We start from the raw sequence: 15,459 nt of genomic DNA, 5'->3' as shown, positions 1-15,459 counted from the left end.
CCTGCCAAATAAACTCTGACAGTTTTCACTCTACGACAGTTTGTATACCTCAGTTTAAGCCATTAGGAAACGCACTTTTGACATATCGCTTATTCAAGAATCTTAAGTTCTAAAGTTGGTTAAAATGGTATATCATTTTGGTGGTTACAGAGTAAATTTCTTATCTTAGTTATATTGTATGTAAAAATCTTAAGTTCAAAATTGGTTAAAATGGGATATAATTGCAATTTTTGGTATAGAGTAAATTTTCTTAGTCTAGTTTGTATATTTGTATTTTCATATCCTTCAAAAACTTTGACAGTTTTCAAGCTACGGCCAGTTTGTATACCTAATTTTTAATCCATTTTGGTACAGAGTAAATTTCTTCGTATATTGTATTTTTCCCTATTTCCTGCAATAATTGAACAGTTTTCAAGGTAAGACAGTTTTGTCTACCTCTTTTAATCCATAAGAAATGCACTTTCTTTTGGACATATCGCTATTCAAAAAAATTTGAGTTCTTAAATTGTAAAATTGGGATATGATTAAAATTTTTGGTACAGAGTAAATTTCTTAGTATATGTATTTTCCCTATTCCTGCAAACAACATTGACAGTTTTCAAAGCTACGACAGTTTTGTATACCTCATTTTAATCCATAAGAAACACACTTTCTTTTGACATAATCGCTTATTAAAAAATCTTAAGTTCTTAAAGTTGAAAACTTGGGATATCATTGCAATTTTTGGTACAGAGTAAATTTCTTAGTTATATTGTATTTTTCCCTATTCCTGCAAATAACTCTGACAGTTTTCAAGCTACGGACAGTCTTGTATACCTCATTTTAATCCATTGGAAAACGCACTTTTTTATTTGACATATCGCTTATTCAAAAATCTAAGTTCTTAAAGTTGGTAAATGGAGATATCATTTTGGTACAGAGTAAATTTCTTAGTATATTGTATTTTCCCTATCCTGCGAATAACTTTGGCAGTTTTTAAGCTACGACAGTTTTGTATACCTCATTTTAATCCATCAGAACGCACTTTCTTTTCACATCTCGCTTATTCAAAACTCTTAAGTTCTTAATATTGGTAAAATTGGGGATATGATTAAAATTTTTGGTACAGAGTAAATTTCTTAGTATATTGTATTTTCCCTATTACTGAAATAACTTTGACAGTTTTTCAAGCTACGGCAGTTTTGTATATCACTTATTCAAAAATCTTAAGTTCTTAGAGTTGGTTAAAATTGGGATATCATTGCAATTTTTGGTACAGAGTAAATTTCTTAGTATATTGTATTTTCCCTATTCCTGCAAATAATTGAACAGCATTCAAGCTACGACAGTACTGTATACCTCATTTTAATCATAAGAAACGTACTTTCTTTTGACATATCGCTTATTCAAAAATCTTAAGTTTTAAAAGTTGGAAAAATTGGGATATCATTGCAATTTTTGGTACAGAGTAAATTTCTTAGTATATTGTATTTCCCTATTTCTGCAAATAACTTTGACAGTTTTAAGCTACGACAGTTTTTGTATACCTCATTTTAATCCATAAGAAACGCACTTTCTTTTTGACATATCGCTTATTCAAAAATCTTAAGTTCGTAAATTTGGAAAAATTGGGTCATCATTGCAATTTTTGGTACAGAGTAAATTTCTTAGTATGTTGTATTTTCCCTATTCCTGCAAATAACTTTGACAGTTTTCAAGCTACGACAGTTTTGTATACCTCATTTTAATCCATAAAAACGCACTTTCTTTTGACATATCGTTTATTCAAAAATATTAAGTTCTTAAAATTGGTAAAATTGGGATATCATTGCAATTTTTGGTACAGAGTAAATTTCTTAGTATATTGTATTTTCCCTATTCCTGAAAATAACTTTGACAATTTCAAGCTACGACAGTTTTGTATACCTAGTTTTAGTCCACAGGAAACGCACTTTCTTTTGACATATCGCTTATTCAAAAATCTTAAGTTCTTGAAGTTGGTAAAATTGGGATATCATTGCAATTTTTAGTAGAGAGTAAATTTCTTAGTATATTGTATTTTTACTATCCCTGCAAATAACTTTGACAGTTTTCAAGCTACGACAGTTTTTTATACCTCATTTTAATCCATAAAAAACGCACTTTCTTTTGACATATCGCTTATTCAAAAATCTTAAGTTCTTAAAATTGGTAAAATTGGGATATCATTGCCATTTTTGGTATAGAGTAAATTTCTTACGTATATTGTATTTTCCCTATTCCTGCAAATAGTTTGAACAGTTTTCAAGCTAAGACAGTTTTGTATACCTCGTTTTAATCCATAAGAAACGCACTTTTTTTTGACATATCGCTTATTCAAAAAATTTGAGTTCTTCAAATTGGTAAAATTGGGATATCATTGCAATTTTTGGTACAGAGTAAATTTCATAGAATATGTATTTTCCCTATTTCTGCAAATTACTTGACAGTTTTCAAGCTACGATAGTTTTGTATACCTCATTTTAATCCATAAGAAACGCACTTTCTTTTGACATATCGCTTATTCAAAAATCTAAAGATTTAAAGTTTACAACAAATTTCTGTCTCTAGTAGGGAAATTTGTGGTTGGAGCTGTTTCAACGTAGTTGAAACAACACAAAACCAAAGTTAATTATTTACAAATAATTAACTTTGGAAATAAAATGCAGGTTGCACTTACTTGTGGTTCAAGGTGAGTAAGAACACAGGTTTGGTTAAACGTTATACTTCCTTTATTTTCAGGTTTGGGTTTTAGGGTTTGTTTGCTGCTGACGCTGCTGAGGTTTTTTTAATAAAGAAAAAAACTGCAATGGCGCTAAGTTGATTGACAGGACGTCAGTTTTTGACACCTGTCAATCTCCTTAAGCACCATTCAGAAGCGTAGCGAGCAGAAGGGGCACATTTAAAGTAGGGGCTCTATGTCCAAGTCAAGGCAGTCTTCATTCTGCTGTCTCGGAGGCGCTGTCGCGGGCCTCAACATGCCGCCCCCTTTGCACGGGTGCAAGGATCGAATCACTAAGCCGATTCATAGTAGCGATCATTTGTCGCAACAGCTGATGGGTAGTAGCTTGGCCGGCTGCTTGGTCAGCTAACTGCCGCTGCACCATTGTAGGCCTTCTCCTCGAGCGTCTTCGGCGGTCATTGGCTACAGTCAGTGCCCCAGAATCTTCGGTAGTGTCTCGACGGGTTTCTCCATGAGATGCTGAACGAACGGAATGTTGTGATCTCCGACGTTGTTGAGGTGGGGCTACTCGGTTCGGAATCCGAAGATCACGAATTGGTAACTGTAGGCGTTCTTGGACCGAACGCCTTGGGCGGAGAACTAACTACATTCGACTGAGCACTTTCTTTGTGCAATAGAGTGTGGTGATTTTTGCCACATCTGCGACCTGCTGAAGCTGTGGTACAATCCTTAACCTGGTGCGACTGGGAAAGGCATTTAAACAATATCTATGAACCTTCACGGAGTAAAGGCGTTGTCTACATAGAAAACCCGTATAAATATTTTGCATTTCCGCAAATGATGCCTTTGGAACATACTAGGCATACATCTGAGCGACGAATGGGTCCATTTTTATCTGAAAAAAATATGAACAAAGAAAAAACAACAAACAAAAAAGAGAGAAAGATGGATAGTTAGTACAATGATATCGTAAATGAGGATTACTGAAAATTAGACAAATGAATACTATGTATAAGCTACTATCCAAGATGGCAACCAACAGAGTTTACTATCGGCCGAGTAACCAAACCATATTGCGTTCGGATATCAGCCATCCGTACTCGTTATCAGATCGCGAGTATATAGTTTCAATGCGACCTAACCGCCAATCACTAGGAGGGAAGTAGTTCATCCTTTATAATGACGAAATCTCCTACATCAACTCCTTCTTTGGATATCTCCATTTGTAGCGCTTATGAAGTTTCTTGCAAGTATTCGGTCTTCCATCGTGAGCAAACGATGATGAAGGGCCTTCAATTTTTCCATCGATTCAGTAGTGACCTATTAGATCATCATTTGCATTCTTGGTGGCGCCATTAGTGGTGAACCTCGTAAGTAGAAGTGTCCGGAGTTAAACTTCTAAATCCTTAGGATCCTCAGTCATTGGAGACAACGGACGAGAATTAAGAACACCTTCAATCCTATTAAAAAGGGTAGAGATTCTTCAAAATTAAATTTATGGTTTCCTACAACTTTTTCTAAAATGAAGCTTGAAGCTTTTAACTCCAGCTTCCCATAAGCCTCCCATGTGTGGGGCACTTGGTGGGCTGAATTTCCACTCGAAGCCGTGGGTAGCCTATTTTTCAACTATATCCCTATAGATTGTTCTAAAAACATTGCATATTCAGCAAGCAATGTTTTACTAGCGCCTACGAATTAGTACCGTTGTCTGACATCAGACGCTAGGTAAAACCTCGTCTTCCAACAAACCTATCAAATGTAGCCAGAAAAGCCTCAGATGAAAGATTGGAACATGGTTCTAGGTGTATAGCTCGTGTAGCAAGCAAACGAATATGCAGGCGTATCCCTTCATATAGGGTGAATTCGCAAATGCCCAGCTTTTATCTGAAAAGGTCCGCAAAGTCTACACCTGTAAAGGTAAACGGTAAGGAGAACGTAGTTCTCTCAGCTGGCAAGCTGCCATTATTTGCGATAGTCACCCTTTGCTTATAGCGAACACAAGTTAAGCACTTATTTATACATTTTTTTAACGGCTCTCTCTTTAGAGCTGGAATATAAAATTGGTATCTAACCATACTAAGCATTAAAGAAACGTCAGCATGCATCAGATTTTGGTGAAATAATTTCAAAATCATTTCACATAAGTTCGATTTGTATGGAATGATTATGGGAAACCTTTCGTCATAGCTCATAGATGAATTAACTAAGCGACCGTTAACTCGTAGAAGGCCGTTAGAATCTAGAAATGGGTTCAGCGTTATTAACGAGCTTTTCTTAGAAATAGTCTCTGGAGTTGGACAAGTCGTTATTATTCATAGAAATAATATGTCCTTTGCGTCAGTCGTATTAGAACCACTTTAGAATTGTTGAGTTCGGTTCTGAGTATAGTTCTGGAAAGTTGTGTAACCTTTTTTGAGGCTAAATTGTAGAAACGATAGACATAGACTATAACGCGAAGTGCTCGGTGATATCTTGAGAAACTATTATAATAGAAAGTTCCTCTCCACTTTCTGCTATTGCTGACGGTACCGAGATCTCGAAGGTTTGTTTTAGTACAGTCCCTTTATTCTTAAAAGAGCGAAAGATGGAGCTGGATCCTGTGGAACAAGCAATTAGACATATTTTTCTTTGGTCTGGCGCGTCTTGGAGTGGTTGAGAGAACATTGGCCAGTGATCTTGAGAGCTAAGAAGCCAAAGAGGTCCATGCCACCACAATGGATTATTAACTAGATCTTGAGGCTTGCATCCTCGTGTTCCAAGATCGGCTGGATTTTCAGATGTAGGTACGTGTCTCCACGTGGCATCAACGACATTTTCAATAATTTTGGAGATTCTATTGGCTACAAAAGTTTTCCACGTAGATGGATGTTTTTGAAGCCAAGCAAGAACAATGGTGGAGTCTGTCCATAAATAAACAGATGTGTTTGGGAACAAATTATCACATAACAATTGCCTTACTAATTTGGAAAGAAGTAAGGCGCCACACAATTCCAAGCGCGGAAGACTAAGTTTTTTTAGCGGAGCTACCTTGCTTTTAGCCACTAGCAAATGTGTGCTTCTTCGGTTTGGATTCTCCGATCTAAGGTATACTGCGGCACAGTATGCCCTTTCTGAGGCATCGCAAAACCCATGCAACTGGATATAATTTTCAGGTTGAAAATTCACCCAACGAGGAATTTGAATTCTTCGATATGATGAAAATTGGTCAATGAACATTTCCACTTTTGAAATATATGTGAACTTGACATTCTCATCCCACTCTACACCATCTTGCCATAAGTTCTGAAGAAGCATTTAGCTTCAATAATTATAGGCGTTAGCCATCCTGCCGGATCAAAAAGTTTTTGCAATGCAAGATATATTTGCCTTTTTGTTACTGTACTTCCTAGAGAAATAGATTCGACTTTTGTAATTTGAAAGTATCACTCATAGCGTTCCAACAAATACCAAGAGTCTTCGTTGAGCTTGAATCATTAAATTTCAATAAATCGTCATTTAAAAGATTTTCCTTTGATATGTTCTAATAGTCTATGGTGATTGGCTGTTATTTTTCTCAATGGAAATCCTGCAGAATTTAGTGCGGTGCACAACTGTTTCTGAGATTCTATTGCTGATTCCAATGTATGTCCTCCTGATAGCACATCATCCACATAAGTCTCATTTCTTAATATTAATGACGCTAATGGATTAAGTGTTTCAGATTCGTCAGCCAATTGTAGAAGTGTTCGAATAGCTAAGTAAGGAGCACAATTTATGCCGAAAGTTACCGTAGTTAATTCATAATCTTCTATGTTACCTGTAGTGACATTGCGGAACAAATATCCTCTGATATGGTCTATCTGATTCATTAATCATTATTTGACGATACATTTTTTCAATATCGCCATTGAATACATATTCATATTTTCGCCAGTTTAAAATTATAGTCATTAAATCTGACTGAAGGGTTGGTCCACTATATAAGATATCATTCAACGAATATGAACTTTGTGTTTTTCGTGAACCATTAAACACCACGCGAACCTTTGTTGAAGCACTTTCAGGTCTAAACACAGCATGATGTGGCAAATAATATGAATAGTATTTTCCATGTTCTTCTATTTCAGTTGAATTGCATTTTTCATATGACCTAAATCTATATATTCCTTCAATATATTATTATAAATGTCCAGAAGATTTGATTTTTTAGCTAAATTGGCTTCCATGTGAAGATATTGTTTCTTTGCTTGGTAGCGAGATGAAGATAGATTTATTATTTCTGGAAACTCTGATCTGAATGGTAACTTTACCACATATCTTCCATCTTTTCGTCGAAAAGTGGTTTTTGCAAATAGTTTTTCACAAAATTTATCTTCTTCTGATAAGACACTACTGTTAAATATCTCTTCAGTTCTCCCAAAACTTCCTAAGCTGAACACAAATTTCATTGGATTCCCTAGTTTTTTCATTTATATCAACTGTAACGAGTGAAAGGGAGTTTATTTTGAAAGGGCCATATACAAACCATCCGTATACTGAATTTTGTGCTACCATATTTCCTACAAACATGTTGACGAGTCCCTCGAGTAAAATATATGGTAATATATCACTTCCTAATAACATGTCTACCTGCGAAGAAACATAAAATTTCGGATCCGCCAATTCCAATTCACTGATCTCGTCAAGATTAGGATTGGAAATTGTTGTTGACGGCATCAAACTTGTTAAGTTTGAAACGATTATAGCTTGAGTATCAAGTATAAAATTATGTTTCTCTGCGCAAAGTGTTACATTACAAATTTTCTTTGAATTAGATACTACAGTACCTCCTAATCCACATATTTCAAAATCTGCAGGTTCTGTTTTTAAATTTAATCTATTTCGTATTCTTTCAGTTAGAAACGATCTTTTGGAAGCTGAATCTATCAGAGCTCTAATACTGAACTTATCCCCAAGTGATGATTTGTACTAAGGCTGTTGGTAATAGAATATTATCATCGTTTACCGATAGATGAGTTTGGACATTTATCTGATCATGTTTACTACAAGAGGGACACTGCTTTTCCGGGCCATTATTTTCCCGTTTCCATACTCTTCACAGGATGTGTATATTCAGTATGAAATGAATTTACTGGCCTATTAGCCCTTGAAACCAGTTCATTATTTATTGTTATGGTTCACATGTAATAAACTATGATGCTTATTTTTACATTGTGTACAACGAAATATACTTCTGCAATCCTGATTTAAATGAGTAGGCGAAAGACAATTGGTACATATTTTATTCTGTTCTACAAATCAACTCGCTGCTTAACAGTTAAATCAGAGAATTTCTACAATTTCTTAGATAATGATTTTCGTTGCAAAATACACATAAGTTCTGACTATTTGTGTCTGTTCTCTTTTTGATATTTTTACTAGTTCCAGGCTTTTGATCACCTTTGTGACTTGATTCGTTGCCGACATTTGGTCACGTGCCATTTCTATTCTTCCAATACTCGGTGTCTACTTTTTAAAAAAGTATCCATTTGATGCCAGGATGGCAAATCAGAATCGGATTCTAAAGACTCTTCCCAAGCAGTAATGGTTTGAATAGATAATTTTGTACTGCACAAATATACCAAAATTGGATCCCATTGGTCCACTCGTATACCATGTCCTATTAACATTGATAAACAATCACATATAGTTGTTCTTATCCTGTTAATATCGACACTATTCTCTGATTTGGCTGGCTCTAAATTAAATAGAGTTTTCATCTGAATTTCTACTAAAAATTTTTTGTTCTCATATCTCGACTTTAAAGCGTTCCAAGCTGGCATATAGTTCTGTTCCGACAAACTGAATTTTCGAACAATTGCCAATGCATCTCCCGAAGTTTTGTTTAGCAAGTGGAAAAACTTTTCAACCTGCGATACTCTTGGATTTGTATGATAGAGAACCGAAAACATATCCCTAAATGCTGGCCACTCTTCATAACTACCATTAAAGACCTTAATATCACAAGCAGGAACACGTAACCCTACTTCTGATAAGTCGAATGTAGTATTCATTGGATAAAATGATGAGCCACCTAATGTAGAAGAATGATATGGGTCAGTTTGTACTGTAGGTGGGCTCTTTGCAGCTTTTAAGAGGTCATTCATACTCGCTTTTGTCAACTGATATTTCTCTCTACATTCTCGAAACCTAGTTCGTGATAACTCTTTAAATTCGGGCGATATTAAGGAATCTGCCGCACTATATATCGCCTCATAGGATGTTCGAATCGTCTTCCAGTCTTCCTCTAAAGATTCTAATTTTGCCTCTACCAAAGATTCTGTTAAATCTTCTGCATGCAATTTTGAGAAACTTTCGCATTCATCAAATAAATTATCTGTCTCTATGACAAATTTGAGTGAGCTTGACTACCCATTATATGTTGAACTTTAATTTGACCGATGGTTTATTAGTAAATATGCTCAATTATTACCAACTGATCAATAAAGTGAATTGCTAAGGTTTAGCAGACTTTTTATATTTTTTCCCGTTACGTAGTAAACTTATTCTTAAAATATTTCCAATTACCACGTAGTAGTAATTTAGAAGATTGGCAACATTGTTTTTGAAGTGTCAAAAAGTAAAAAAATTTTTCTGCGTTAAAATAATAAAATAAAATATTATAACAAAAGAAAAATTTATAAATCTGGTTCAGAAATTAGCAGTATTAATAATTCAACGTATGCTGTTCGGGAATACTGTGTGGAATGTCACTAAGCTGCCTTACTACTGATAGTAATTGTTTTCCCCATAATCTTACAATTGATGTGTTGCTGCTCACGGCCGGTGTCTCACTATTGAATCATTGATAATACCACTAGGGAAGAACCCGAAACAACTTTAATCGTGAATAGTAGTATATTATATTGGTCCCATCACTCTCATTATATTATAATACTAAGGTGGGGATCATTAAATTATAATCAACTATCACACATTTGCTTTGTATATTGTTTGATTTGCTGCCATTTAATTAACATCTGTCTAGTATACATACATATAAAGTGCTGCCAAGTTTATTTAATTACTGAGTATGCCTAAAAGTATGCTGCGGATCAAATGAATAATAAGAGATCTATACATTTAACATCACCAGATTACACCCGCAAGAAATAATAATAAAAAATTTGTAAGCTCTGATAACATGCAAACTGACAACCCAATTAATCCTCAAGATGCATCCTTCTGGGATAAATTATGTAGTCTGTTGGATGATAAATTAAAAGATGTAACAAGGAAGGCTGATTTAGTTGCACTTAAGATGGATTTTGAGGAATTAAAGGAAGAAAATTTAAAACTAAAAAATGATATTAAAAAATTAACATCCCGTCTTGAGTTTATTGATCGAAAATGTCGTTCACCAAATATCATTGTCTCCGGCTTAAATGTTAGAACTGCAAATTCTGTTAAGACTGAGTTTATAAAACTATGTACGGATGTACTAAATGTCAATGTTCACATAGTAACAACTCGTTTGTTCTCCGGGGGGAGATCAGTTTGTTTCACATTAGAGACGAGTCTTCAAGCGTACAATATAATTGCCGCCAAATCTAAATTATCTGGCCAAAATATATTCATACATAAGGATTATACTGAGGATGAACAAAATGTACGTTATAACTTACGACAGTTAAGCAGAAATATTACAAACAGGAATAAATCGGTCAAAGTAAGACTGAGTGAATTTTGTATTTTTATAGACGATCGAAAGTATATATGGTCTGGTGGAAAGATAATGGCATCCTCAAAGATTAATGCTGAATTCTTGGAAAAAATATTGTCAGAAAGCAATTATCCTGTGGCAATTTCTGTCAGGGAGGATACACCTATGCAAGCCCCATCAACTCAATAGCAATTTAGTAAATGCCATTTATTGTCGTATAATGTAGCTAATTTAGCGAATTCAATAAAATTCGGTAATTTTATATCTTATATAAATATGTTTGAATTATTTTTCCTGTTTGAAACACATGTATTATCTGAAAACCAATATCTGTACACAACCTATTTCAAAAATTATTGCCTACAATGGATTCCTGCGAAGAAAACTCAAAGAGCTGGTCGAGCAAGCGGTGGGTGTCTATATGGATTCAAAAAAGAGTTACAAAGCCAATTCCATTTTAAGTTTCAAAATATAAATGATAGTGTAGTACTATCTGCTAAGTTTGGTAAATGTTTATATTATTTAATACCAAGGTATCTGAACTGTTCAAACTGGCAATCGGATATGGATGCACTTGAAAAGTTAATGTATGATCTTAATCCAACAAACTTCTGCGTTTTTGGAGATCTAAATGCGAGAATTTCTGATGAACAATTTGTGGATGAACATTTTTTACAAAAATTTCCCAATATTCGAGAATATAGATGCTCTAAAGACAAAATATATAATACTCAGGGTAAAAAACTTATGGATTTTGTGGAAAACGTAGGTGGTATCATACTTAACGGTAGGACTGATGGCGATGCAGATGGAGAGTATAGTTTTTGCGGTGTAATGGGCAATTCTGTCATTGATTACTTTATATGCTCACATAGTTTTCTCCAATATGTTGATGACTTTGCTATTTCATCCAAACCATACTCAGACCACATGCCTTTATGTTTGAAAATAAATGTCCTATTAATAATATAATAATGTAAAATCCACTATAAATAAATTACGCTGGGATAGCAAACATTTGGCGAAATATGTGGAGAATATCACAGTACTATCTACAAACATTGATCTTCAATCCGATATTCCCATTGATGATATCGTTAGTTTAATTACATCGAAAATAAAACAAGCCGCTGTGTTAACATCAAATAAAAAGATTTTTGAACCCAAACAGAAATGGTTTGACTGGAAATGTTTCCGCTACCGAAACCATATGTTAAATGCACTTAAGCACTTCAGAAAAAATCATACAAATGTTGATAAAATAAGTTACTTATGCGCTAAACAGAAATATATAAGATTGTGTAACAACAAGAAACTCGAATACTACAATAAAAATTTAAGTTTACTACATAGAGTAAGGAATTGTAGTGAATGGTGGAGTTTATCAAATTCTATGAAATCTTTCAAACCTAATACTACGGGTAACCTGAAAGCAGAAGACTTCCTAACTTATTTTAGTTCACTGCTACAAAATTCTGCAAATAATCAACCAATTTTGTGGTCCATGCCTTACATCACCAACCCCTTTTTGGATTCACCAATTGAACACTGTGAAATTGTATCTGTTCTGAAAAAACTAAAATCAAACAAGTCTCCTGGTGAAGATGGTATAGCTTACGAGTTTTACAAATATGCTCCTGGTTGCTTCATTAACTTACTACTAACCCTCTACAATAAAATATTTTTATATGAGACTATTCCCTCCAGTTTTCGCAAATCTATTTTAATACCTTTATATAAAAAAGGTGATCCTGATGTTACATCTAACTATCGGGGGCTATCTTTAATTAACACTATTTGTAAAATTTTTAGCTCAATTTTGCTGAATAGAATAACTGAATGGATTGAGGTGAACAACATATTGAAGGAATATCAAGCTGGCTTCAGAAATAACTATTCCACTGTTGATAACATTTTTAACCTGGTTAACATTGTAAACCTGAACAAACTGAATGGAAATAACACATACGCCTTTTTTGTGGATTTTCATGTGCTTTTGACACAATTCCCAGAAATAGTTTATTTTATAAACTGTCGTGTATGGGACTGTCATCCAAAATAATAAGAATTTTGCAAAACTCCTACAAAAACACCTCAAGTTGTATTTGGGACGGTGACTCTTTTTCTGACTCTTTTATTTTTGATACTGGTGTAAAGCAAGGGTGCATCCTTAGTCCAATTTTATTCTCTTTGTATGTGAATGATCTGGCTGATGAACTTCCATGTGGTGTTAATGTTGCTGGTATAACTATTAAGATTCTTCTTTACGCCGACGATATTGTTATCCTATCTGACTCCCCACCAGCTCTTCAAAAAATGATAAATGCATTACATAAATACTGCCAAATCTGGTGTTTAAAAAGCTAACCTAACAAAATCAAAGATAATTGTATTTCGTTCAAGTCCGAGAATCTCAAGATCATTGAAATGGCACTATGGAGATGAAGATGTGGAAATAGTCAATAGCTACAAATATCTGGGAGTTGATATTAATTTCAATCTTTCTTTCAATAACCATTTAAAAAATAAACTTTCAGCTTCCAAATTGGCTATTAATACTACGTGGTCTAAATATATTAATAACCCTAAAATCTCCAAAAACAATAAACTAAAAATATTTCAATCTGCTTCTCGGTCCATAATGTTTTATGCCGCCCAAATCTGGGGCTATACCAAATATGATATAGTCGAAAAACTCTTCAGATTTTTTATTAAAAAGATGCTATATCTTCCTAGCACAACGCCAAACTACATGTTACATCTAGAAACTGGTCTGGACTCTTTATATATTTCGACTCTAAAACTCCATTTTGCATATATAAATAAAGTACTAAATATGCATTCACAAAGGTTACCACGTATCCTTGCACAAGCTGTCATATCACAAAATGTTTTCTGGGCTAACGAGTGGACACTTATCAGTCGATCCCTACAATTTATACCTGAAAATAACAATAACCCTCTTTGTACATACAGTAATATAATAGTTGAGCTAATGAAAACAAAAGAACACGGTGAATATGTACTAAGCGCAGAGAACTCTCATCATGATATGTATTCCCTACTCAATTATAATGTTATCCCTATTTTTGCTGCAGAATATTCAACTCGTGCTACTTGCCTGCTTATGAAAGTGAGATGTGGTTTACTTAATTTAAATGGAAGAGCTTACTGTACAAATATAGATACCAGCTGTACTATGTGTAATTTAGATGAAGTGGAGAACACCTACCACTTTATAGGTGTTTGTCCAATTTATAAAGACATTAGGAAATACTTCTTTGGGAAAATTCACCTTTACTTATACGAAGTTCTAAATTTACTAAATGGCTCTAATTTTTATTCTCTCTATAAATATACTGAATCAGCATTAAGGTATCGTATGTTAATTGCAAATGAATTCAATGCATAGACTTAATATACATATTAACAAGTATTATTTAAAAAAAAATTATATTAATATTGTATTTTATTTTTGTAAAATAACTAAATCCTAAAATATTTTGGCCAATCAGGCTAACACATATATATAACGTAAAGCCTATATAGATTAAAATAAAAAAAAATCCTTCAAATAATTGTAAACAATGAATATGTAAAAACAATATTTTGAAATCTATTAATAAATAAATAAATAATAATAATAATAGTAATTTAGAAGTTAAAATTTTCAAATTAAGCGCTTTTTTACGTTACGTAGTAACTTAACTGCAAATTTGTTAATTTGAATTTATTATTAAACTGATTAACAGTTAAAATGAAATCGGAAAGAATTTGCTATGAAACACTTATTTTACGTAATAACTTGGTTATTGTAAAATGAAAATGTCATTGATTAGCAAAAAAATTTTTTCTCTGTTACGTAGTAACTTGTTCTTAAATTTCGTCCAATTACCACGTAGTAGTAATTTAGAAATTAAACTTTCCGAATTTATCACTCTTTTACGTTACGTAGTAACTTTGACAAATTTATCATCAAAATATATTAATAAAATAACTAATTGTTAAAATGAAATCGCAATGGATTCGCGATGTATTTACGTAATAACTTGGTTGTTATAAATTTTCAATCTTATATAAAACCTCAGCTAGTTTTAGTAATAGCATATAGATTAATTAAACAAATATTGCAAAAGGTATGACCAATTTTCCTTTTACTATTATTATTTCTATAAGAACCGCAGGCAATTTGTAAAATTGCGCGGAAAATACAATATAATTTAGTTCAAATACTTCTTTGTACGGTTCTATAGTTGAATCAAAAAAAGTTGACTTTTCGACTTTTTGCTATTTATGAAAAGTCAGGTTTTCGACTTTTTTGCGTCTAATAAATAGTCGACTTTTTTTTTTTGTGAAATTGATTCTTCGACTTATTTCTTACAAGATAGTTGATTTTTCGACTTTGTTTTAGAGTCGATTTATAGAACCTTACTTATTTGAATGACCGCTGGCACTGTAAATGCGCGGAACTATTTTATAATGTATGTTTTTTTTTTTGTTAAATATTTATGAATTACCACGTAGTAGTATTTTATAAATAATAAATTTACTGGGTTTAAACAATTCTAAAATCAACCGCACTTTGATTGTTGGTTATTTCCCACTTTAAAACAACAATGGATGTACGTACATATGTATGTGTTTTTATTTTTGATTATTTTAATGTGCCAAGAAACAAAACAAAAAAATGTGAGAATATTTAAAGCTCAAAAACGAAAAGGAAAAAAAAAATAATTTCAGATAATTAAACTACTGTTTGGTCACCAGTTCAATACAAAGGCTTTTAAGGACCATAAACAAATTTCTGTCTCTAGTAGGGAAATTTGTTGTTGGAGCTGTTTCAACGTAGTTGAAACAACACAAAACCAAAGTTAATTATTTACAAATAATTAACTTTGGAAATAAAATGCAGGTTGCACTTACTTGTGGTTCAAGGTGAGTAAGAACACAGGTTTGGTTAAACGTTATAACTTCCTTTATTTTCAGGTTTGGGTTTTAGGGTTTGTTTGCTGCTGACGCTGCTGAGGTTTTTTTAATAAAGAAAAAAACTGCAATGGCGCTTAAGTTGATTGACAGGACGTCAGTTTTTGACACCTGT

The 15,459-nt window shown here is 33.3% G+C and overlaps 1 protein-coding gene across 1 annotated transcript; it reads left to right on the top strand.

The window, feature by feature from the left end:
- Positions 1-13,169: 13,169 nt before the first annotated feature.
- Positions 13,170-13,773, top strand: LOC119612720. Its single transcript, XM_037968572.1, has 2 exons — positions 13,170-13,375; positions 13,460-13,773. Exons 1-2 carry the CDS (start codon positions 13,198-13,200, stop codon positions 13,771-13,773), a joined length of 492 nt encoding a protein of 163 aa, XP_037824500.1. The 5' UTR covers positions 13,170-13,197.
- The last annotated feature ends 1,686 nt before the right edge of the window (positions 13,774-15,459 follow it).

The sequence above is a fragment of the Lucilia sericata genome, unplaced genomic scaffold (assembly GCF_015586225.1).
Source record: "Lucilia sericata isolate MDLA Ls3-8-SP2 unplaced genomic scaffold, ASM1558622v1 Contig001814F_arrow, whole genome shotgun sequence".
Classification (NCBI taxonomy): domain Eukaryota; kingdom Metazoa; phylum Arthropoda; class Insecta; order Diptera; family Calliphoridae; genus Lucilia; species Lucilia sericata.
The sequence above is the reverse complement of the archived record's forward strand: the minus strand, read 5'-3'. Positions and strand labels throughout refer to the sequence as shown.